The sequence below is a fragment of the Salmo salar genome, chromosome ssa19 (assembly GCF_905237065.1).
Source record: "Salmo salar chromosome ssa19, Ssal_v3.1, whole genome shotgun sequence".
Lineage (NCBI taxonomy): Eukaryota > Metazoa > Chordata > Actinopteri > Salmoniformes > Salmonidae > Salmo > Salmo salar.
In genome coordinates this window covers 70174833-70200301 of record NC_059460.1, presented here as the reverse complement: position 1 = coordinate 70200301, position 25469 = coordinate 70174833, and the positions used below count along the sequence as shown (strand labels likewise).

Here is a 25469-nt window from a genome sequence, read left to right as displayed (position 1 = left end):
TTTGTTCTACTGTATTATTGACTGTATGTTTTGTTTATTCCATGTGTAACTCTGTGTTGTTGTATGTGTTGAACTGCTTTGCTTTATCTTGGCCAGGTCGCAGTTGCAAATGAGAACTTGTTCTCAACTAGCCTACCTGGTTAAATAAAGGTGAAATAAAAAATAAAATAAAAATAGGAGCCACATCAATATTATAGGCCTATAAAGAACTGGTATAGTTTGTGTATCTGGAACGCACCTAATATTTTGGGGGAAGATTCTTGATTTCTCGCGATATTTGTGGTACAGAAGCGGTACGCAGTTCAATGCAGGGCAGAGAGAAAGAGAGAGCGCGCAGAGCGTTCTGTACATCAGCGCTTTTCCGCTTTCTGGCTGCTCTCTGGTGTGACCGGGGAGAAAGCGGAAGGAATATGGTTCGATCTCGCGTTCCTCCCGCTGCAGCGCGTTCATAACGGAGCTCTCGTGCGGGAGGCTGGGGGTCGTACTCGGTCCACCAAATAACAAGATTCCTGTGTTTCCAGTTAAACACGGTAGTCCCTGCAGCAGGAGCGGAGCGTCACGGGAACAGATGGGTAAGATGAGAAGACAATGATGTGTTTTGGTTTTTCTAACCGTTGTGATGCGTCCATTTAACATTTTAACGGACAGAAACCCAAACACAACGGGACACATCCGGAGACTGTACAGTAGAGATGTTGAATGTAGGCTGTATTTTTGTTAGCTGCGTGTCCTGATGACCATAACGCGATGCGTGGGCGTTTGTGTGTGTGTGTGTGTGTGTGTGTGCGCGCGCGCGCGCGCGTGCGTGTGTGCGGCAGACAGAGTAAGAAGACTGATGAGTTACAGATGTTGACACGTTTACATTTTTATTTTCTCCCTCTCTCTCTCCTCGTCCCATTGTCTTTGCTGGAATATAGCCTAACTGAGTGTAAATATGTTTAGTTGTAGAGTTACTGAGTGGTAGTGAAGCTCCTCCCGGTAAACCCAAGGGGGAGGTGGGGGGAGAACACAGGAAGAGAACAGAACGCAGCTTCATGCTCTTTACTGTAACACTGACTGCTGGTGTGTTGCTATGCCATATCCCCTCCTCTCTTCCTCCTCTCTTCTTCTTCCCCTCTCTTCTCTGTTCATTATGTCCCTGTAGTGCATGTCTTAGCCACCCCCTACCTGTGACTGATAATACACTGATAATACACAGATTCACACAGACACACACATATTTCTAACACATCAGCCCATATTTTTCTTTGAGGCCCCCACACAGGACCATTTTTGTATAATTTCGCGTAAAAAAACCCCAACAAGTTAGACAGGCCCACTAAGCTAAAAATGGACCACCCCTGCACACACACCAGCACTGACATCACCTGAGTCCCTCCCTGAGTTGGAGTCCTGGTCCCCATGGTAACCAGACACCTCCGCAGCACCTCCATGGCGATGGTGATATTCATGATGCAGCTGCAGTGTGTGTCATCAAGCTTCCAGCCAATCAGAGTGTGAGTGTATAAGAATGTGTGTGTGTACCGTGACCAAGAATGCGTGTTTTGAGTGAGAAAAAGAGGGCATCTTTTTTCCATATGTGTGTGGGAGTGTGTGGCTTGGTCTTATCTAAACTAACTGCAGCTGTTGGAGAAAGGTCAGGACAGAGCAGACCCATCCAGTACACAGATGCTGGGGGGAGGGGGGCTGTGTGTGTGTGTGTGTGTGTGTGTTGTACTACAGAGTGGGAGTGTGTTATGTCTACAGGCTTAGTTGCTACACTCCTCTGGTTCCTCTCCAGCTCTCCTCTCTTCTCTCAGTACAGAGAGGCACAAGGTAGATAGAGATAGATACAGAGAGAATGAGAAAGGGTGTTTTAGGGGTTGGGGTCGAGGAGGAGGGAGATTGAGTCATAGCCGTCCTCCCTCTCATTCCACCGTTCCCATAGTTACACCCACCCCCCCTCCCTACCACCACTACCCACGCAACTATGACAGCAATCTCTGTATTTGTCTTTTTACAAACAGAGGTATTCTCATTGGGCGCAATCTTAACTTGAGATGCGTACACTTAAACTCAACTATTGTGTAAATCAGGAACATTAGGATTCAGGCCTTTAGCAATAAATAGTGTTACCCATTCTTCAAATTCTGTGTCCTATTTGTTAGCTATTGAAGGGCAACTAAACCACTTTTCTAAACCTCATTTTCTCCTGCACAATACCAGTGTCTAATATAAAATATATGTAATATAAACCTGATCACATCATCAAAAGTTGTAAAAGTGATTTTCAAACAGTATGAGATTCATGGTGACATAGGGAGCAATCAAATACCCTCCCTCTGGCTAGAAACTTGTTGCAGGTTTTGAAAATCACTGTTTTCTTAACTTTTAATCCTACCCTATCCTTTTAACCACAGATCATAGCAACACATCGTTTTCACATATAGACACTGGTATGGTGCTGAGATAATTCAACTGGCAGAATTACCTTTTTAGTCTCAGTCTAAATAGTTTTGTATTTTTCTGTCTGTCTGTCTGTTTGTCTGTCTTTCTGTCTGTGGGGGTGTGTCTGTATCTGTGTCTGTGTGTGTGTGTGTGTGTCGGTATCTGTGTCTGTGTGTGTGTGTGTGTGTCGGTGTCTGTGTATGTGTGTGTGTGTGTGTGTGTGTGTGTGTGTGTGTGTGTGTGTGTGTGTGTGTGTGTGTGTGTGTGTGTGTGTGTGTGTGTGTGTGTGTGTGTGTGTCGGTATCTGTGTGTGTGTGTGTGTGTGTGTGTGTCGGTATCTGTGTGTGTGTGTATCTGTGTGTGTATCTGTGTGTGTGTGTATCTGTGTGTGTGTGTGTGTGTGTGTGTGTGTGTGTGTGTGTGTGTGTGTGTGTGTGTGTGTGTGTGTGTGTGTGTGTGTGTGTGTGTGTGTGTGTCGGTATCTGTGTGTCGGTATCTGTGTGTCGGTATCTGTGTGTGTCGGTATCTGTGTGTGTCGGTATCTGTGTGTGTGTGTGTGTCGGTATCTGTGTGTGTGTGTATCTGTGTGTGTGTGTGTCGGTATCTGTGTCTGTGTGTGTGTGTGTGTGTCGGTATCTGTGTGTGTGTGTGTGTCGGTATCTGTGTCTGTGTGTGTGTGTGTGTGTGTGTGTGTGTGTGTGTGTGTGTGTGTGTGTGTGTGTGTGTGTGTGTGTGTGTATCTGTGTCTGTGTGTGTGTGTGTGTCGGTATCTGTGTCTGTGTGTGTGTGTGTCGGTATCTGTGTCTGTGTGTGTGTGTGTGTGTCGGTATCTGTGTCTGTGTGTGTGTCGGTATCTGTGTGTGTGTGTGTCGGTATCTGTGTGTGTGTGTGTGTGTGTGTGTGTGTGTGTGTGTGTGTGTGTGTGTGTGTGTGTGTGTGTGTGTGTCGGTATCTGTGTGTGTGTGTGTGTGTGTGTGTGTGTGTGTGTGTGTGTGTGTGTGTGTGTGTGTGTGTGTGTGTGTGTGTGTGTGTGTCGGTATCTGTGTGTGTGTGTGTGTGTGTGTGTGTGTGTGTGTGTGTGTGTGTGTGTCGGTATCTGTGTGTGTGTGTGTGTGTGTGTGTGTGTGTGTGTGTGTGTGTGTGTGTGTGTGTGTGTGTGTGTGTGTGTGTGTGTGTCGGTATCTGTGTGTGTGTGTGTGTGTATCTGTGTTTGTGTTTGTGTGTGTGTGTGTGTGTATCTGTGTCTCTGTGTGTGTGTGTGTGTCGGTATCTGTGTGTGTGTGTGTGTGTGTGTGTGTGTGTGTCGGTATCTGTGTGTGTGTGTGTGTGTGTCGGTATCTGTGTCTGTGTGTGGTGTGTGTGTGTGTGTGTGTGTCGGTGTGTGTGTGTGTGTGTCGGTATCTGTGTCTGTGTGTGTGTGTGTCGGTATCTGTGTGTGTGTGTGTCGGTATCTGTGTGTGTGTGTGTGTGTGTGTGTGTGTGTGTGTGTGTGTGTGTGTGTGTGTGTGTGTGTGTGTGTGTGTGTGTGTGTCGGTATCTGTGTGTGTGTGTGTGTGTGTGTGTGTGTGTGTGTGTGTGTGTGTGTGTGTGTGTGTGTGTGTGTGTGTGTGTGTGTCGGTATCTGTGTGTGTGTGTGTATCTGTGTTTGTGTGTGTGTGTGTGTGTGTGTGTGTGTGTGTGTGTGTGTGTGTGTGTGTGTGTGTGTGTGTGTGTGTGTGTGTGTGTGTGTCGGTATCTGTGTGTGTGTGTGTATCTGTGTTTGTGTGTGTGTGTGTCGGTATCGTGTGTGTGTGTGTGTGTGTGTGTGTGTGTGTGTGTGTGTGTGTGTGTGTGTGTGTGTGTGTGTGTGTGTGTGTGTGTGTGTGTGTGTGTGTGTGTGTGTGTGTGTGTGTATCTGTGTGTCTGTGTGTGTGTCCAGTGGAGGTGGTGGTAGAGTTTGACTACGAGGCTCAACAGGAGGATGAGTTGAGTCTGCATGTTGGTGACATCATCGTCAAGGTAACGAAGGATGACGGAGGATGGTGGGAAGGAGAGATAGACGGACGGAGGGGGCTGTTCCCAGACAACTTTGTCAGGGTGAGTAACAATGACAACACACACTCACACATCAATGTTGTTGTGCCTATATTGTGTTCTATGAGACTAAATATTCTTTAATGGCTAGCCTAATGAACTGTGAAGAACATACAAACATGTTCTGTGAATGTCCTGGATGGGAGACCAGGTGCTGCACTGTGAGATGCACACTGACACCAGTATCTCACAGGGATGTGTGTGTTGTGAAGGGGGAAGCGTCCACTTCCTTTCCCAGTAGAGGAAGTAGAAATGATACAGGCAAACAGGAACACATTGTTGTGTGTTTCTGTATCCCCCAAAGGTCAATGATAGAGACATCTACTGTAGAATAGAACAGAACGAGTTTTGCTGAACTTTTTCTCCCATAACTGATTCTATAATAATGAGTGAAATATTCTGTTATGTTTTTGACAGAATGTCACTGCTCATTCAGATTACACTCACCCTGTGGTCCGTTTGTGTGTGTGTGTGTGTGTGTGTGTGTGTGTGTGTGTGTGTGTGTGTGTGTGTGTGTTGGGGGGGACAGTTAAGCCGTATGTTTTGTTGTCTCTGCTGTAGTGAGCCACACAGAATGTGCTAGGGACAGCTGAAAGATAGGAGAGAGATGGATGAAAGAAAGAGCAAAATTCAAGCTGGCATTATTTTCTAATCCAGTTTTTAATACTGTAAAACTCATCGTCATCATCTGTGTGTGTGTGTGTGTGTGTGTGTGTGTGTGTGTGTGTGTGTGTGTGTGTGTGTGTGTGTGTGTGTGTGTGTGTGTGTGTGTGTTAGGATTCTCTTCCCTTTCTCAATAGTGTGCATTTGTTCACTCCCCTTATGAACTTACTGTAGATGCCACGCACCCTGTGGTGTGTGTGTGGGTGCGCACATGTGCAGGTGTGTATATTGTCTCAGACCACAGAATTACAAATGTTATTATACTTCTCCCTAAAGTGTGCCCTTGCTCACTCCCCCTCGTGGATTTAAAAGGAAAGGACAGGAGTAATATGGTGAAAACCCTCTCCTAGTCCATGCTCACACCAATCCAATGCTTTTACAGCCACAAGAGTGAAGGAGTCCAGACATTAGGGACACCATCAACAATGGCTGATAGAGCAGAGAGGATATCAGTGAATCAGGGCCTGTATTTATTTATTTAAGTGCTGATATTTAGATCATGATGAATAACATTACATGGATATTGTATTTTGAGCTGGTGTACAAAATCAAAAGTAAAATACGCAAAAATGAAAGTTAAAAACACGAAGCATAGAAATAGCGCACATAGAACTTATCTACCACTTCTTAGACTTGCTTTCAATGAGAATAACTCACATTTCTATGTAATAATTTTGTCGGGTCGCCCAAAAAGTGACATATTGCAGCTTTATTGGATACAGGCCCTGGTGTGTTAGTGCTGGGCTGCAAAAATACATGTAAAAAAATACTGCTTCCCAGGGGACCAAGCTGGAGAACATTCATCTCAGAGGGAAAGGGTTTCACCAGATGGGTCCCATGAATTGTCAGTAACGTGTGTGTGTGTGTGTGTGTGTCTGTCCGTGTACAGTAAGCAGGTGTTTCCTGTTCTGACATTGTAAATCTCAACCTCTTCCCTTCGTCATTTCAGTTTGGTTTCCTTCTAGACAGAAACATACTCACTTATACTCTGACACACTGTGTGTGTGTGTGTGTGTGTGTGTGTGTGTGTGTGTGTGTGTGTGTGTGTGTGTGTGTGTGTGTGTGTGTGTGTGTGTGTGTGTGTGTGTGTGTGTGTCGTTGCTCCAGTGAGCTATAGTAGATGCAGGGCAGCGATTATGAAACTGCATCGTGACAAATGCATTAAAGAACTATGAACTACACAGTGTGTGTGTGTGGAAGGAAAGGGCAGTGTATGTTGCAGCTGTAGGACATTACATACACATTACATCAGGTCTTCACTGTCTTGTGATAGTTTATGTAAGAAGAAAGGGAAAGACACTAACTTCTACACCTGCATCGCTTGCTGTTTGGGGTTTTAGGCTGGGTTTCTGTACAGCACTTTGTGACATCGGCTAATGTAAAAAGGGCTTTATCAATACATTTGACTGATAACTGCATTAACTGTGGACATGAAGCTAGGTTTAGGGTTAGGGTTAGGGTTGAGCCAAGCTGTGGACATGAAGCTAGGTTTAGGGTTAGGGTTAGGGTTGAGCCAAGCTGTGGACATGAAGCTAGGTTTAGGGTTAGGGTTAGGGTTGAGCCAAGCTGTGGACATGAAGCTAGGTTTAGGGTTAGGGTTAGGGTTGAGCCAAGCTGTGGACATGAAGCTAGGTTTAGGGTTAGGGTTGAGCCAAGCTGTGGACATGAAGCTAGGTTTAGGATTATGGCTAGGGTTAGGGTTGAGCCAGGCTGTGGACATGAAGCTAGGTTTAGGGTTAGGGTTGAGCCAGGCTGTGGACATGAAGCTAGGTTTAGGGTTAGGGTTGAGCCAAGCTGTGGACATGAAGCTAGGTTTAGGGTTAGGGTTAGGGTTGAGCCAAGCTGTGGACATGAAGCTAGGTTTAGGGTTAGGGTTGAGCCAAGCTGTGGACATGAAGCTAGGTTTAGGGTTAGGGTTAGGGTTGAGCCAGGCTGTGGACATGAAGCTAGGTTTAGGGTTAGGGTTGAGCCAAGCTGTGGACATGAAGCTAGGTTTAGGGTTAGGGTTAGGGTTGAGCCAAGCTGTGGACATGAAGCTAGGTTTAGGGTTAGGGTTAGGGTTGAGCCAAGCTGTGGACATGAAGCTAGGTTTAGGGTTAGGGTTGAGCCAAGCTGTGGACATGAAGCTAGGTTTAGGATTATGGCTAGGGTTAGGGTTGAGCCAGGCTGTGGACATGAAGTTAGGTTTAGGATTATGGCTAGGGTTAGGGTTGAGCCAGGCTGTGGACATGAAGTTAGGTTTTGGGTTAGGGTTAGGGTTGAGCAAGGTGTGTGTGTGTGTGGCTCTTGTTGCTCACTGTTGGTTAAGGGTTAGGGTAAGGGTTAGGTTAAGGGTTAGGGTTAGGAGTAAGGGGTAAGGGTTAGGGGTTAGGGTTAGGGTAAGGGTAAGGGGTAAGGGTTAGGGTAAGGGTAAGGGTTAGGGTAAGGGTTAGGGTAAGGGGTAAGGGTTAGGGTTAGGGGTAAGGGTTAGGTCACTGGGGTTACAGACAGACATACAACTCCAGCATCTGGTTAATAGGTGGGTAAGGGTTAGGGGTAAGGGTTAGGGTTAGGGTAAGGGGTTAGGGTTAGGGGTAAGGGTTAGGGTAAGGGTTAGGGTTAGGTCACTGGGGTTACAGACAGACATACAACTCCAGCATCTGGTTAATAAGTGGGTTAGGGTAAGGGTTAGGGGTAAGGTTTAGGGGTAAGGTTTAGGGGTAAGGGTTAGGGGTAAGGGTTAGGGTAAGGTTTAGGGGTAAGGGTTAGGGGTTAGGGTAAGGGTTAGGGGTAAGGGTAAGGGTTAGGGGTTAGGGGTTAGGGTTAGGGGTAAGGGTTAGGGTAAGGGTTAGGGTAAGGGTTAGGGGTAGGGTTAGGGTAAGGGTAAGGGTTAGGGGTAAGGGTTAGGGGTAGGGGTTAGGGGTTAGGGTAAGGGTAAGGGTTAGGGGTAAGGGTTAGGGGTAAGGGTTAGGGGTAGGGTTAGGGTAAGGGTAAGGGTTAGGGGTTAGGGGTAAGGGTTAGGGGTAGGGTTAGGGTAAGGGTTAGGGGTAAGGGTAAGGGGTAAGGGTTAGGGGTAAGGGTAAGGGGTAAGGGTTAGGGGTAAGGGTTAGGGGTAAGGGTTAGGGTAAGGGTTAGGGTTAGGTCACTGGGGTTACAGACAGACATACAACTCCAGCATCTGGTTAATAGGTGGGACACAAGACAAACACACAGATCTAAAACAAACTTGCAAACTCTGTCTGTCTCTCTCTCTCTCTCTTTGTCTATCTCTCTTTGTCTCTCTCTCTCTTTGTCTATCTCTCTTTGTCTGTCTCTGTCTCTCTTTGTCTATCTCTCTTTGTCTGTCTCTCTCTCTCTCTCTCTATCTCTCTTTGTCTGTCTCTGTCTCTCTCTCTTTGTCTATCTCTCTTTGTCTGTCTCTCTCTATCTCTCTCTGTCTGTCTCTCTCTGTCTGTCTGTCTGTCTTTGTCCAGGAGATAAAGAAGGATGTGAAGAGAGAGGCGGGGCCTAAGTCTGATCTCTCCAATGGCAGTGCAAGCCCTGTGTCTGAGCCCAGCCTACGACCAGCCAGGAAAGGTAAGCCCCCCCCACCCTGCGCACACACACACACACACACACACACACACACACACACACACACACACACACACACACACACACACACACACACACACACACACACACACACACACACACAGGTCCTTAGGTAGGTTATAATCCCCCTGCTCAAACACAGATCCTATTAGTGAGATATGGATTTAGGGTCAGGTTATCCTATGTCCTTCTCACAACACACATGCACACATTTGTAGCTCTACCTTTCACTAAAATAATTATTCACTATACTAACAGTACTATGTATCGTCGCCGTCTGATGAAAACCGCCTAACTTAATTTTAGCCTTTTTTTAAATATATTGAACGCAGTAACTCCCCTCAACAGAAACATTTCATGACTCTAGGACCAATAAAATGTATTAAACATTTCTTATGAAGTTCGTTAATGGGAAACGGTCTGAATTTTTTAAATTTCCTGAAATGTTTCTGTTTTAGAAATAAGAGGTTTTCATTGGACAGAGACAATATATTACAGCGCATTCGTAAAGTATTCAGACCCCTTCAATTTTTCCACATTTTGTTACGTTACAGCCTTATTTTAAAATGGATTAAATCATTTTTTCCCCTCATCAATTTACACACAATACTCCATTATGACAAAGCAAAAACAGTTTTTTAGACATTTTTGCACATTTATTAAAAATACAAAACTGAAATATCACATTTACATAAGTATTCAGATCCTTTACTCAGTACTTTGTTTCCTCCAGATGTGATGCTTGGTATTCAGGCCAAAGAGTTTAATCTTGGTTTCATCAGACCAGAGAATTTTGTTTCTCATGGTCTGAGAGTCCTTTAGGTGCCTTTTGGCAAACTCCAAGCGGGCTGTCATGTGCCTTTTATTGAGGAGTGGTTTCCGCCTGGCCACTCTACCATAAAGGCCTGATTGGTGGAGTGCTGCAGAGATGGTTGACCTTCTGGAAGGTTCTCCCATCTCGACAGAGGAACTCTGGAGCTCTGTCAGAGTGACCATCGGGTTCTTGGTCACCTCCCTGACCAAGGCCCGTCTCCCCTGATTGCTCAGTTTGGCCAGGTGGCCAGCTCTAGGAAGAGTCTTGGTGGTTCCAAACTTCTTCCCATTAAGAATGATAGAGGTCACTGTGTTCTTGGGGACCTTCAATGCTGTAGACATTTTTTGGTACAATAGCAAAGGGTTTGAATACTTATGTAAATAAGGTATTTCTGTTTTAAATTTAACAAATTGGAAAACATTTCTAAGAACCTTTTTTCACTTTGTCATTATGGGGTATTGTGTGTAGATTGATGAGGAAACATTTAAATTTATTCAATTTTAGAATAAGGCTGTAACTTAACCAAATGTTTTAAAAGTCAAGGGCTCTGAATACTTTCAGAATGCACTGTATATGTTGTTTAGTATATGTGCAGTGGGCTACAAATAATATTTGTGAACATAATTAAATAATTTGTGTGTGTGTGTGTGTGTGTGTGTGTGTGTGTGTGTGTGTGTGTGTGTGTGTGTGTGTGTGTGTGTGTGTGTTTCCAGGAGATCAGATCCGCCAGAGGAGGTGTAAGGCATCATTTAGCTATGTTCCCCAGAATGAGGACGAGTTAGAGCTGAAGATAGGAGATGTCATCAACATACTGGGGGAGGTGAGAGGGGAGGCTGACATACTGGGGGAGGTGAGAGGGGAGGCTGACATACTGGGGGAGGTGAGAGGGGAGGCTGACATACTGGGGGAGGTGAGAGGGGAGGCTGACATACTGGGGGAGGTGAGAGGGGAGGCTGACATACTGGGGGAGGTGAGAGGGGAGGCTGACATACTGGGGGAGGTGAGAGGGGAGGCTGACATACTGGGGGAGGTGAGAGGGGAGGCTGACATACTGGGGGAGGTGAGAGGGGAGGCTGACATACTGGGGGAGGTGAGAGGGGAGGCTGACATACTGGGGGAGGTGAGAGGGGAGGCTGACATACTGGGGGAGGTGAGAGGGGAGGCTGACATACTGGGGGAGGTGAGAGGGGAGGCTGACATACTGGGGGAGGTGAGAGGGGAGGCTGACATACTGGGGGAGGTGAGAGGGGAGGCTGACATACTGGGGGAGGTGAGAGGGGAGGCTGACATACTGGGGAGGTGAGAGGGGAGGATGACATACTGGGGGAGGTGAGAGGGGAGGCTGACATACTGGGGGAGGTGAGAGGGGAGGCTGACATACTGGGGGAGGTGAGAGGGGAGGCTGACATACTGGGGGAGGTGAGAGGGGAGGCTGACATACTGGGGGAGGTGAGAGGGGAGGCTGACATACTGGGGGAGGTGAGAGGGGAGGCTGACATACTGGGGGAGGTGAGAGGGGAGGCTGACATACTGGGGGAGGTGGGAGGGGAGGATGACATACTGGGGGAGGTGAGAGGGGAGGCTGACATACTGGGGGAGGTGAGAGGGGAGGCTGACATGCTGGGGGAGGTGAGAGGGGATGCTGACATACTGGGGGAGGTGAGAAGGGAGGCTGAAATGCTGGGGGAGGTGAGATGGGAGGCGGACTGTATGTTTGGCTGTGTGTGTTTCAACTTTCTCTTTACTGTAGTTACTGCTCCCTCTTGTGGCCACATGACAGACCTATTAAACCAGATTATGATTCGGTAGTGACCCTGCGTTCATTCATAAGCAGGTATATTAACTTCCCCATGGGAGCTAGCTTTCTTGGAGCCGTTGATAGTGTGCAGGTCTCCCGACCAGAACCTTGTGGTTTTGATTCCACCCTCAGATAAGTTCACTCTCCCTTCATGTTTCATGTGTTCAGGTGGAGGAGGGCTGGTGGGAGGGCAGTCTGAATGGTAAGACAGGGATGTTTCCCTCCAACTTCACTAGAGAGCTGGAGGACACCCCCGCTTCACTAGACACATCCACTAGGTCATCACAGGAGGAGCTACGCAGCAGCAGGACCAGTGAGTCACTCACACTCGTGCATTGCATGCATCACTGGTCAAATGTTTTTTATTAGCATGAAATGACAGATGCGTATGAATACATTTGAAAACAATTTAAGGAAATCCAGTTATATGATTCTGCAGAACTCGAGATGGTTTTTAATGCAATTATAAGCCTAAATGGTCATTTTATATGTGTGTGCTTTCGTGTGTAGGTAAAGACAGTCCAGGCAGCGAGAGTGATGGAGGAGAGAGTCGCTCTGACAGCGGAGAAATTCAACCCAAAAAGGTCATTATCTATCTGTCTGTCTTGACAAACCATTTCTTTATGGACCTCGCTTTGTGCACAGGGGCATTGTCACAATGAAACAGGAAAGGGCCTTCCCCAAACTGTTGCCACAAAGTTGGAAGCACATAATCGTCTAGAATGTCATTGTATCCTAGCCCGAACCATGAAAAACAGCCACGACTGTTGGAAAAGTGTGCAAGCTGTCATCAAGGCAAAGGGTGGCGACTTTGAAGAATCTCAAATCTAAAATATATTTTGATTTGTTTAACACTTTTTTGGTTATTACTTGATTCCATATGTGTTATTTCATAGTTTTGATGTCATCACTATTATTCTACAATGTAGAAAATAGTAAAAATAAAGAAAAACCCTGGAATGAGTAGGTGTGTCCAAATTTTTGACTGGTACTGTATACACACTACCGTTCAAAAGTTTGGGGTCACTTAGAAATGTCCTTGTTTTTGAAGGAAAAGCACTTTTTTTGTCCATTAAAATAACATAAAATAGATCAGAAATACAGTGTAGACATTGTTCATGTTGTAAATGACTATTGTAGCTGGAAACGGCAGATTTTTTATGGAATATCTACATAGGCATATAGAGGCCCATTATCAGCAACTATCACTCCTGTGTTCCAATGGCACTTTGTGTTAGCTAATCCAAGTTTATCATTTTAAAAAGCTAATTGATCATTAGAAAACCCTTTTGCAATTATGTTCACACAGCTGAAAACTGTTGTCCTGATTAAAGAAGCAATAAAACTGGCCTTCTTTAGACTAGTTGAGTATCTGGAGCGTCAGCATTTGTGGGTTCGATTACAGGCTCAAAATGGCTGAAACTCTATGTAGATATTCCATAAAAAATCTGCCGTTTCCAGCTACAATAGTCATTTACAACATTAACAATGTCTACACTGTATTTCTGATCAATTTGATGTTATTTTAATGGACAAAAAATGTGCTTTTCCTTCAAAAACAAGGACATTTCTAAGTGACCCCAAACTTTTGAATGTGTGTGTGTGTGTGTGTGTGTGTCTCTGTGTGTGTGTGTGTGTCTGTGTGTGAGATATATATATATTTATATATATATATATTTTGTGGTAAGTGTAGTTTAATAACAGTGTCATGATACATTGAATGTGTTATAACAGTATTTGTGGTAACTATAGTTAGTAATAGTGTAGTTGTGTTAACTATAGTAGTGGTAATGTGTGTCTCCAGGTTCGAGGGTTCGGGTTCGGTGACATCTTTAAAGACCAGCCCATCAGACTGAGACCTGCATCTGAAGATATCGACACAGAGGGAGAGAAGGTGACACACACACACACACACACACACACACACACACACACACACACACACACACACACACACACACACACACATAATAGTGCATATACAGGTAACTGCCAAAACAATGGAAACACTTGAGTAAATGAGGAATACAAGGTATATTGAAAGCAGATGTTTTCACACAGGTGTGGTTCCTGAGTTAATTAAGCATTTAACATGTATACAAATGCTGGGCAGGCCATTATTTTGGCTGCTATGCCCCATAGTCACCATCCACAGGGCACGAGTGGTCACTGAATGGTTTGATGAGCATGAAAATGATGTGAACCGTATGCCATGGCCGTCTCAGTCACCAGATCTCAACCCAATTGAACACTTATGAGACATTCTGGAGCGGCGCCTGAGACAGCGTTTTCCACCACCGTCAACAAAACACCAAATAATGGAATTTGTGGTGGAAGAATGGTATGGCATCCCTCCAACAGAGTTCAAGACGCTTGTAGAATCTATGCCAAGATGCATTGAAGCTATTCTGGCTCGTGGTGGTCCAACGCCCTATTAACACACTTTATGTTGGTGTTTCCTTTATTTTGGCAGTTACCTGTATTATGTCAGCATTTGTGTGTGTAAATGAGAGAAAGGAAGTCCAGACTCCGCCTTTTCCTGTCTTTCAGTTTCACAGCAGAGGAAGTACCTCTCATTACAAACATTCAAACACACATACACACACTCCCTTCATCAGTGAGAGAGAGCTCTACGGGGACTGAGGGAGGGAGGGAAGGAGGGAGGGAGGAAGGAAGAGGGAGGCATTGGGGGTTTTCTCCGACGTGTACACACACAGACATACACTGGGTCACTGTGGAGGGTAAGACAGCTACATCTCTCTCCTTTTCTCTCTTTCTCTTGACTTTTTCCTCTTCCGTCTCTCGCTGTATTAGTGTTGAATCTGCTTTGTAAAGGGACTGTCTGGATGGTGGCAGGGTTACGTTTTCTTCAGGGTGTGTCTTGTCAAGGTGTGAATGCGTGTGCTAATCTATGTTTGTCGTGTGTGTGTTTGAGTATGTGAGTTTGGGTACGTGTCACGGTGTGTGTGTGTGTGTGTCTGTGTGTGTAGGATGTTTAGCAGCCTGTCCTGCTGTGCGGGTGGCTGTAGTGATGGTTTATGGGAAGTCTAGTCTCAGTTCTCTAATGAATGGGGGTGCGGGGGTGGGGGGGATTAGCTGGGGAGGGGGGTTACCATGGGTAGTTATGGGGAGTAGCATTTAGACACAGATGCAGGATCAGATTGTTCCCCCTAAAATAAACTGTGTCTAGAGTTAACATCTGTACTAGACTAGAATGTCTCTTCACCTGAGGGCTGAGGAAGTATCCAGCTGTGTGTCACAGTCTGACGTTACTTTAACGATGTTTGACCAGTTGTGTACTGGTAGGTGAGTGTGTGTGCCTCCCACTACTCTTATTAGTACAACTCGGACTAGACTGGGTGGAGAGAGAGGGATGGAGTGAGCTATGGAAGGGTAGGAGGGAGAAAGAGTGAATAAGGGTGGGAGAGTGAGAGAGAGAGGGAGGGAGAGTGAGAGAGGGAGGGAGGGGGAGGGAGAGTGGGTGGTTTACTGAGTGTGAAACAGAGAAGTGTGTGTTTGAGACAGACCAGGCTCTGTGTGTGTGTTTCCTGTTGAAGAGCCACTCTTGTTCCACAAACATAGCGTAGGGATCCATTCCAGCCTTATAACAACAGCCCCTTATACACTACACACACACAACTATACATACAAACAAACAAACACACTCACACACACAGAGCCCAGTCTGTTCGGATTTGATCCCCTGATTATCGTGTGTGTGTGTGTGTGTGTGTGTGTGTGTGTGTGTGTGTGTGTGTGTGTGTGTGTGTGTGTGTGTGTGTGTGTGTGTGTGTGTGTGTGTGTGTGTGTGTGTGTGTGTGTGTGTGTGTGTGTGTTTTTCCCTCCACTCCTCTAGGCACAGGTTAGGAAATCACCCTCTGTTGCCCCGGAAACTATGAAGGCGGAACCTGAGGGCAAGGTGAAAGGTGAGAGTGAGGGGCCTGGGATATTCTAGATTCTCATTGGACAGTCTGTCTCACTTCCTGATTCATACCTAGAATAAGATAATGATGCTGAGTCTCTTGATTTGCTAGAAATACACTTTTGGGATTCAGAGTTTGTCTTTGTTCTGACTGGTTCTCAGGCCGTGAGCTGTGTAAAGTCATCTTCCCGTACGACGCCCAGAACGAAGACGAGCTGTCAATCAAAGAGGGAGAGGTCGTCTCCATCATTAACAGGGTGTGTGTGTGTGTGTGTGTGTGTGTGTGGGTGTGTGTGTGTGTGTGTGTGTGTGTGTGTGTGTGTGTGTGTGTGTGTGTGCAGGGGCGCTTTTAGAAGTGGGGGGTATAATTATCATTATTTATTTTTTATCCAGTCAAATTAATACTCCAAACAGCCTACCCGACCGCTTGGAGGTGTCCTCATGGTCCTAAAGCACACTGTTGCCTCGTTTTGTATTACATTCCAATGATTAAACTCAAGGGGACAAAAATGCAATTTCAGAATGTGGGGGGGTACGTGTGTGTGTGTGTGTGTGTGTGTGTGTGTGTGTGTGTGTGTGTGTGTGTGTGTGTGTGTGTGTGTGTGTGTGTGTGTGTGTGTGTGTGTGTGTGTGTGTGTGTGTGTGTGTGTGTGTGTGAGAGAGAGAGAGGGGTGTGTGCATGTGTATAACCTGCGTATGTGGATTCTGTGTGTTGTAGGACTGTGCTGACGCGGGTTGGTGGATGGGGGAGGTAGGGGGGAGAAAGGGAGTCTTCCCTGATAACTTTGTCAAGCTGCTAATTCCTGATGTAGAGAAAGAGGTAAGACACACAATAGAATTGGATTTATACTGTTATCGCAGTGTTCAAGGAAGGAAATTCCATGAGAGCAAAATGACTTTGTGTGTGTGCATGTGCACGTGTGTGTTTGCAGAGACCAAAGAAGCCGCCTCCCCCCAGTGCCCCCTCAGCTAAACACACCACAGGTAATCCTGTCCTCACCTCTCTTTTCCTCTCCTCTCTTCCCTTTTCTCCCCTAATTTTCCTGTCCTCCATCTCCATCCTCTATCTCTCATTACCTGTCCTCTATCTCTCTCTATCTCCATCCTCTATCTCTCCTTACCTGTCCTCTATCTCTATCTCAACCCTCTCTCTCCATCCTCTATCTCAATCCTCTATCTCAGTCCTCTATCTCAGTCCTCTATCTCCATCCTCTATCTCCATCCTCTATCTCAATCCTCTCTCTCCATCCTCTATCTCCTCCATCTCCATCCTCTATCTCTCATTACCTGTCCTCTATCTCTCTCTATCTCCATCCTCTATCTCTCCTTACCTGTCCTCTATCTCTATCTCAACCCTCTCTCTCCATCCTCTATCTCAATCCTCTATCTCTATCCTCTATCTCAGTCCTCTATCTCAATCCTCTCTCTCAATCCTCTCTCTCCTCTCTCTCCATCCTCTATCTCAATCCTCTATCTCAGTCCTCTATCTCAATCCTCTATCTCAGTCCTCTATCTCCATCCTCTATCTCAATCCTCTCTCTCCTCTATCTCCATCCTCTATCTCAATCCTCTCTCTCCTCTATCTCAATCCTCTATCTCAGTCCTCTATCTCAGTCCTCTATCTCCATCCTCTATCTCCATCCTCTATCTCTCCTTACCTGTCCTCTATCTCAATCCTCTATCTCAGTCCTCTATCTCTCCTCTATCTCCATCCTCTATCTCTCCTGTCTTAATCCTCTATCTTAATCCTCTATCTCAATCCTCTATCTCTCTCTATCTCCATCCTCTATCTCAATCCTCTCTCTCCTCTATCTCCATCCTCTATCTCTCCTTACCTGTCCTCTATCTCAATCCTCTGTCTCTCCTCTCTCTGCTCTTCTCTGCTCAGACACTGGTACCATTTTGTGTGCATCTCAATGCTCTCTCTATCTCCATGTCCGCTCCTCTCTTTTCTGTGTGTGTTTAAGGGAGAGAGGCAGAAACCGTTAGCTATGGAGATAATTAAACCAGACAGATAGACAGAGATAGAACGAGAGAGAACCAAAGACCTAGGGAGGAGTGTCAGTAATGTCTCCCTGAGTTGACCCCTGACCCCTGTGTGACCTGTAGAGAAAAGATCGGAAGTCAGAAAGGTACCCCCGGAGCGCCCCGAGCACTTGCCTCATAGACCACCTGACGACAACAAAGGTACTATAGTACTACTACAAATACTAAACTCTGCCTCACAGATCTGATGACAACAGAAGTACTACCATACTACTACTACAGTACTACTATTATACAACTACTACTATACTACTACCAATACTATACTGCACTATTCCAGTATGATCTGCTATGTCTGCTGCAGCCTGACTACTGCTCTCTCTATGACTACTACCCTATATGGCTATTCAGCCTGCTTGGGCCCTATTCAGCCTGCTTGGGTTCCTATTCAGCCTGCTTGGGCCCTATTCAGCCTGCTTGGGTTCCTATTCAGCCTGCTTGGGTTCCTATTCAGCCTGCTTGGGTTCCTATTCAGCCTGCTTGGGTTCCTATTCAGCCTGCTTGGGTTCCTATTCAGCCTGCTTGGGTTCCTATTCAGCCTGCTTGGGTTCCTATTCAGCCTGCTTGGGTTCCTATTCAGCCTGCTTGGGTTCCTATTCAGCCTGCTTGGGTTCCTATTCAGCCTGCTTGGGTTCCTATTCAGCCTGCTTGGGTTCCTATTCAGCCTGCTTGGGTTCCTATTCAGCCTGCTTGGGTTCCTATTCAGCCTGCTTGGGTTCCTATTCAGCCTGCTTGGGTTCCTATTCAGCCTGCTTGGGCCCTATTCAGCTAGTTTGAGCCCTATTCAGCCTGTTTGGGCCTTATGCTGCAGCTCTCCCCAGCTCTTCAGCTGGCTGACACCTCACCTCTATGTTGACCGTGTGTGACTGTGTGTATGACGTTCCCATTCAGAGACCTACTATTTTACCCTGTCCGTATACATATATGTGTTTGTTAACTTGTGTGCGTGTGTAGGTGAGGAGGTGAAGGTTGGCGAGATCCCTAAGCCCACCCTCCCATCCAAATCTCCAAAGAAGCCGCACCCACCAAAGACAAGCTCCTCCCACCTCCCTCCCCGACGCCCTGACAGACCTGAGAGACCTCCTACTGTACCGTCAGTTCACACACACACACACACACACACACATACACACACACACACAAATCAACACACACTAAAGTTGTTGTTTGGTCTACCTGTTCAGGTGCGAGAGCCCTAAGTTTGAGGGTGGGGCTGTGACTCCAGATCCTGCCTCTGACAGGTCAAAAGATATTGGTGAGTTTGACAGGACAAGGGGTCAATCAGGGTCAATTTGACAGTTATGTGACCGGACATTAGTCCAGTCAGAGCAGGGGAGTCGGCTAACTCAAGAGACAGAGGTTTGGCTTTATCTCTTTATCTCTCTTTCTCTCTTCATCTCTCTGTCCAAATGCAAGGAATTAGCAACCCTTCTTATAGATCAGGAAACTGTGTGTTTGTTTGATTGCCTAGTCTCTGGTTAAATGTTAGAATTGTCCCTATAGATTAGCATTATAATGGTTGTATGGTGTGTGTGTGTCTGTGTAGATGTGGTTGACTTGGACTCTGTAGTCTTGTCTACAGAAAAACTAAACCATCCAACCGCAATGAGACCAAGAGTCCTCGACCGCAGACCACGCTCCCAGATCATCAGCACAGTGAGTACACACACACACACACACACACACACACACACACACACACACACACACACACACACACACACACACACACACACACACACACACACACACACACACACAGACCACGCTCCCAGATCATCAGCACAGTGAGTACACACACACACACACACACACACACACACACACACACACACACACACACACACACACACACACACACACACACACACACACACACACACACACACAGACCACGCTCCCAGATCATCAGCACAGTGAGTACACACACACACACACACACACACACACACACACACACACACACACACACACACACACACACACACACACACACACACACAGACCACGCTCCCAGATCATCAGCACAGTGAGTACACACACACACAGACACACACACACACACACACACACACACACACACACACACAGACCACGCTCCCAGATCATCAGCACAGTGAGTGTACACACACACACACACACACACACACACACACACACACACACACACACACACACACACACACACACACACACACACACACACAGACCACGCTCCCAGATCATCAGCACAGTGAGTGTACACACACACACACACACACACACACACAGGGCCATGCGCAGCCATGCGGGGCAGGTGCTCAACATAGCTGCTGCTCAGTGCTCTACTGCTGCTTCCCCCTCCTTGATCAGCGATGAAGCTTTTGTCTGGTGTAGCCTACAGACTTCATGTAGTACACAATAGACATGAGCAACATGTTCCTATAAACTAGCAGATCGGTTTTTTGCACCAATGCAAAACTCAAGTGAGGAGTTGCATGCAGCTATCTAGACAGGATATCAAACACAAGCAAGACACAGACAGTCAAAGTAGTCGTGTTCTTTTTCAGCAACTCTGGGTAATGGTTATTATATGGCAGCCACTACAAAGATTAGCCTACATCGTCACACAAAACGCAGATTGTTTTTGCTCCAATGCAATGTCGCACGGACTGCATCTTGCTTGTGCAACTGCAACATCCATTACAGCAGACAGAGATGGCTGTAGCCGTCATAATATCCTGGCATGTTTGTTCAAATCACCGCAGCGTTTTTATTTCAGCTGTTCAGAAATAAGAGGCAGAGATACAGTAGGCTCCATCATCCAGGTTCAGAAGAGGGTGAGGAAAGAGAGCAGGAAGGGAGCAGCAGCTACTAAGAACAGAATGTGTGTTAAATAATACATGCGTGGAACGTGATCTGGATCCGTAGCTTTAAAAAAACAGGAGAGGGGTGCGGCGGGGGCACAAACTCAACCACGGCCAAATGTATTTTACTTAAAACTACAATCCTTCATTGAAACAATAACAAATTCCTAGATAGAGCTATGGATACAAGGACTGACCATCCATGATATCAAATGTATAGTTTTAACCATGTTTTGAAGCTTCAGCGTTTGTTTATATTTACATTGTTTACAAACATTGGAGTTAAACAAGCTTATATTTTGGGTCCTGATGAAGTGTGACAGTTGAACTAAGCTCTTGAGGCATTTCTAAGTTCTATTCTTCAAGAATCAATGAGTACAGATCATTCATTTCTAAGTTATATTCTGAAAGAATCAATGAGCACAGATCATTCATTTCTAAGTCCTAAATGGATGTAGCAACTAGGATTCCAGCTTTAATTCCATTCATCCTTTTCTACTGTTCCTCTAGCCAAACTCGACATTATTTGTTTTAACATAAGTCTACATTTTTTGCAGAAACACACTGACTCATCACACATTGTAGACTAGAAGTGAATTTATGCTTCCTCCAGTGATGCGATCCGGAAGCTCTGTACTGAGGGTGTGACGCAATTGCGGAGCCCCCGGAGGCTTGCAGAGGCCAACTCGAGTTCCGTACTGCATCACCGTGTGCCTACCTTCCGTACTGCATCACCGTGTGCCTACCTTCCGTACTGCATCACCGTGTGCCTACCAAATTTTGTAAAATGCGGCTCCGTATAGCTCCGCATTGACATGATTGGTTGACGGTAGGTGGGGGCTGGAGTTCCTGTATGAACACACTTCCTTGACAACATCCTTGACAACAGCTCTGCTCTGATCCGCAAAGCACAAGAAGTATGAATGCCCTGACTTCTACAGAGGCTGTATCGCAGTAAATGCTGTACGGCCAATGCAGACCCCGGATTGACTATGCAGCGCCTTTAAGCAACCTAGAACTAAAGATTTAAAGGGAGATAGGTTAAGTATCTTTGCTATAACCACTACTGGAGTGATTATCATCGGATCATCGCTAATGTAGGCTAGATGAATCAGCTAGTTATCTAGGCTATGCTTGCAAAACAAGCTAGTCTTTACTTGATTTGAATATGTTCTGCTACTGACAGTCGGACTGCAGTTGCCCCCTTCTCTGTACCTGACCGTGAGACAGCACATGCTAGCAACTCCAAAGTAACCTACTACTGATGATTTTAACTTCAAACTCACCCTGCTACGCGGCTGCAGGGAGGGGACATTATGAGATTCAGAGTTTATGAGAAGTCATCTAGTTTAGTGGTCAAATCATTAGAGATTCAGAGTTTATGAGAAGTCATCTAGTTTAGTGGTCAAATCATTAGAGATTCAGAGTTTATGAGAAGTCATCTAGTTTAGTGGTCAAATCATTAGAGATTCAGAGTTTATGAGAAGTCATCTAGTTTAGTGGTCAAATCATTAGAGATTCAGAGTTTATGAGAAGTCATCTAGTTTAGTGGTCAAATCATTAGAGATTCAGAGTTTATGAGAAGTCATCTAGTTTAATGGTCAAATCATTAGAGATTCAGAGTTTATGAGAAGTCATCTAGTTAGGTGGTCAAATCATTAGAGATTCAGAGTTTATGAGAAGTCATCTAGTTTAATGGTCAAATCATCTTTTAATAAAAAGAGCAAGTGCTCCAGCACCCATAGGGCTCTATCTGTGCACGTGCCTGCACACACACACACACAAACACACACACACATACTTTTTCCCGTAACGTGTTGATGACACCCTTCTCTCTCTCTCTTGCTCTCTACTTCCTCTTCTCTCTTTCAGTCTTCTCTGTCCAGTATTGACTTGCTGAACTTTCCTGCGGTGGAGGAGGAGAAGAGTGAGAAGGACAGAGACAAGGAGGAGGAGCAGGACTCCTTGTGTCCAAGACCAGTAGATGTCTCTAAGAGGAAAGCACTTCTCACCATCACTGTAAGAATTGTTTTCATGATTAACCTGTATCTTAGCTGTGAATCAGAGTGTATGTTGTCTGTGTGTATACACAGGGGATTATACTACAAAGCAGGACAATCAAGTTAGCCAACTAACTTTGATAAACATTGAGAAATAGCAAAGGTTTCAGGTTCCTTAATGAACCTAGACTTGAATATGGGTAGCTGTAGAACAATATAATCAATCCATGCCCATTTCAAGCATATTTTCCTAATAAATGTGGCATTTTTAATAAAAATGTAAGTAGGTTAGCTGGCTAACTCATGAATCCTGATTTGTGATAAACCCCACAGGTACCTGACAGTAAGTTAGCTGGCTAACTCATGAATCCTGATTTGTGATAAACCCCACAGGTACCTGACAGTAAGTTAGCTGGCTAACTCATGAATCCTGATTTGTGATAAACCCCACAGGTACCTGACAGTAAGTTAGCTGGCTAACTCATTAATCCTGTTTTGTGATAAACCCCACAAGTACCTGACAGTAAGTTAGCTGGCTAACTCATGAATCCTGATTTGTGATAAACCCCACAGGTACCTGACAGTAAGTTAGCTGGCTAACTCATGAATCCTGATTTGTGATAAACCCCACAGGTACCTGACAGTAAGTTAGCTGGCTAACTCATGAATCCTGATTTGTGATAAACCCCACAGGTACCTGACAGTAAGTTAGCTGGCTAACTCATGTATCCTGATTTGTGATAAACCCCACAGGTACCTGACAGTAAGTGTGTGCTGCCCCCCAAGCCTGCGGTCCTCCCCCCACTTTCCACAGGAAGCCTGGCCCTCCACCCAACAAGCCCATCCCCTTCAACTGTAAACCACACCTCTTCCGGTTTAAGTCCCTCCCCTGAGCGTAGGCCAACACCCACCCTGGAGGAGCTGAGAGGACAGCTTAGAGAGCTGAGAGCCTCCGTAGAACTGCTGAAGAGCCAACACAGGTGTGTGTGTGTGTGTGTGTGTGTAACAGTGTAGGTTCCGTCCCTCTCTTCGCACCAACCTGGGCTCGAACCAGGGACCCTTGCACACATCAACAACTGACAACCCACGAAGCATCGTTACCCATCGCGCCGCAACGCAAGGGGAAACCCTACTTCAAGTCTCAGAGCGAGTGACGTCACTGATTGAAATGCTATTAGCGCGCACCACCGCTAACTAACTAGCCATTTCACATCGGTTGTGTGTGTGTGTGTGTGTGTGTGTGTGTGTGTGTGTGTGTGTGTGTGTGTGTGTGTGTGTGTGTGTGTGTGTGTGTGTGTGTGTGTGTGTGTGCGTGTGCATATGAGTTTGCGTGTGTGTTAATAGTGTGCGTGTATTGTCTCTGTCCCAGGCAGGAGATGAAGCAGTTGTCTAGTGACCTGGAAGAGGAGAAGAGGATCCGCATTACTCTACAGGTGAATATACACACACACACACACACATGGTGATGCTCCCTGTCTAGTGCTTAACAACATGCATTTACTACTGATAGTTTCATCTTATCTATACATTTGGTGTTTGTGTTTTTCAGATCGAGGTGGAGCAGATTAAGAAGAGTTTAGCTAAATGACCCTTCACCCCTCCGCTGCGCACACTGATGACATCACCACACACTGCAGCCAGAGTTTAACATCATCCCGAGGCAGAGTTCAGCCGAACTAGTTTGTGCCAAAAAACAACAACAAAAATGACAGACGTTCCCAATCCCTCCCTCCCTCCCTCACTCCCTCACTCCCTCCCTCCCTCACTCACTCCCTCCCTCCCTCCCTCCCTCCCTCCCTCCCTCCCTCCCTCCCTCCCTCACTCCCTCCCTCACTCCCTCCCTCCCTCTCTCCCTCCGTCTGTTAGTTTGTTTGTGTTGAAAAGGCTTGTTTATTTGTTTGTTTCCTGCAAGCTGATTGGAGTGCTCTACATCAGGGGAGTGGCCTCAAGTTCTCACCTGTCTGTCACCACGGTACTCAAAACACCTGGAACACCTATTCCTCCTGTTTGTGTCTGTGTGCGTCAAATTACAAGGTTTTCATTGCAACCCCTCACTGTGGCCTTCCTTCCGGTTTTAGACTCATTCCTTCCCTCCTTCCTTCCTTCCTTCCTTCCCTCCTTTCTTTCTTTCTTTCAGATGACAAAGAGAAAGTGTCTTGTTTTTTTCTTGGTCATTGCTCTCCGTGAAAGTAAAATAGACTTTTATATTCCAGTGTTCTAAAGATGAAGAGTATGGATGTGTGCCGATTTTTAATAAAAAAAACATCAACCAAGCTGTTTCTGTGTGCCTCTGAGTCTGTTTCCCTACCCCCAGGGAGAGCCACGGTATCAGTTACTCTGTGTCTGACCCCCTACCCCCAGGGAGAGCCACGGTATCAGTTACTCAGTGTCTGACCCCCTACCCCCAGGGAGAGCCACGGTATCAGTTACTCTGTGTCTGACCCCCTACCCCCAGGGAGAGCCACGGTATCAGTTACTCTGTGTCTGGCCCCCTACCCCCAGGGAGAGCCACGGTATCAGTTACTCTGTGTCTGTCTCCCTACCCCCAGGGAGAGCCACGGTATCAGTTACTCTGTGTCTGTCCCCCTACCCCCAGGGAGAGCCACGGTATCAGTTACTCTGTGTCTGACCCCCTACCCCCAGGGAGAGCCACGGTATCAGTTACTCTGTGTCTGTCCCCCTACCCCCAGGGAGAGCCACGGTATCAGTTACTCTGTGTCTGTCCCCCTACCCCCAGGGGAGAGCCACGGTATCAGTTACTCTGTGTCTGTCTCCCTACCCCCAGGGAGAGCCACGGTATCAGTTACTCTGTGTCTGTCCCCCTACCCCCAGGGAGAGCCACGGTATCAGTTACTCTGTGTCTGTCTCCCTACCCCAGGGAGAGCCACGGTATCAGTTACTCTGTGTCTGTCCCCCTACCCCCAGGGAGAGCCACGGTATCAGTTACTCTGTGTCTGTCCCCCTACCCCCAGGGAGAGCCACGGTATCAGTTACTCTGTGTCTGTCCCCCTACCCCAGGGAGAGCCACGGTATCAGTTACTCTGTGTCTGTCTCCCTACCCCCAGGGAGAGCCACGGTATCAGTTACTCTGTGTCTGTCTCCCTACCCCCAGGGAGAGCCACGGTATCAGTTACTCTGTGTCTGACCCCCTACCCCCAGGGAGAGCCACGGTATCAGTTACTCTGTGTCTGTCCCCCTACCCCCAGGGAGAGCCACGGTATCAGTTACTCTGTGTCTGTCCCCCTACCCCCAGGGAGAGCCACGGTATCAGTTACTCTGTGTCTGTCCCCCTACCCCCAGGGAGAGC

At 46.5% G+C, this 25469-nt stretch overlaps 1 protein-coding gene across 6 annotated transcripts; it reads left to right on the top strand.

The window, feature by feature from the left end:
• The first annotated feature begins 295 nt into the window (after nucleotides 1–295).
• On the top strand, nucleotides 296–24435 carry sh3kbp1 (SH3-domain kinase binding protein 1). 6 transcript variants are annotated; one of them, XM_045702652.1, is made up of 19 exons: nucleotides 296–572; nucleotides 4346–4503; nucleotides 8616–8718; nucleotides 10264–10370; nucleotides 11517–11661; nucleotides 11859–11932; nucleotides 13153–13242; nucleotides 15205–15274; nucleotides 15433–15527; nucleotides 15989–16090; nucleotides 16203–16254; nucleotides 17380–17457; nucleotides 18271–18409; nucleotides 18501–18571; nucleotides 18899–18972; nucleotides 22035–22181; nucleotides 22916–23142; nucleotides 23532–23595; nucleotides 23712–24435. In XM_045702652.1, the coding sequence occupies exons 1-19, from the start codon at nucleotides 569–571 to the stop codon at nucleotides 23748–23750; spliced, it is 1839 nt and encodes a 612-aa protein (XP_045558608.1). In that variant the 5' UTR covers nucleotides 296–568; the 3' UTR covers nucleotides 23751–24435. The 6 variants fall into 6 exon arrangements, with proteins under 6 accessions (XP_045558608.1, XP_045558607.1, XP_045558606.1 ...); XM_045702651.1 differs by having other exon boundaries at nucleotides 18887–18972; XM_045702650.1 differs by having other exon boundaries at nucleotides 18863–18972.
• The last annotated feature ends 1034 nt before the right edge of the window (nucleotides 24436–25469 follow it).

Coding starts and splice junctions, on each gene's coding strand:
- sh3kbp1 (XM_045702650.1), top strand. Junction 16,091..16,202: donor TTCCTGATGTAGAGAAAGAG/GTAAGACACACA, acceptor GTGTGTTTGCAG/AGACCAAAGAAGCCGCCTCC. Junction 22,182..22,915: donor AAGCACTTCTCACCATCACT/GTAAGAATTGTT, acceptor TAAACCCCACAG/GTACCTGACAGTAAGTGTGT.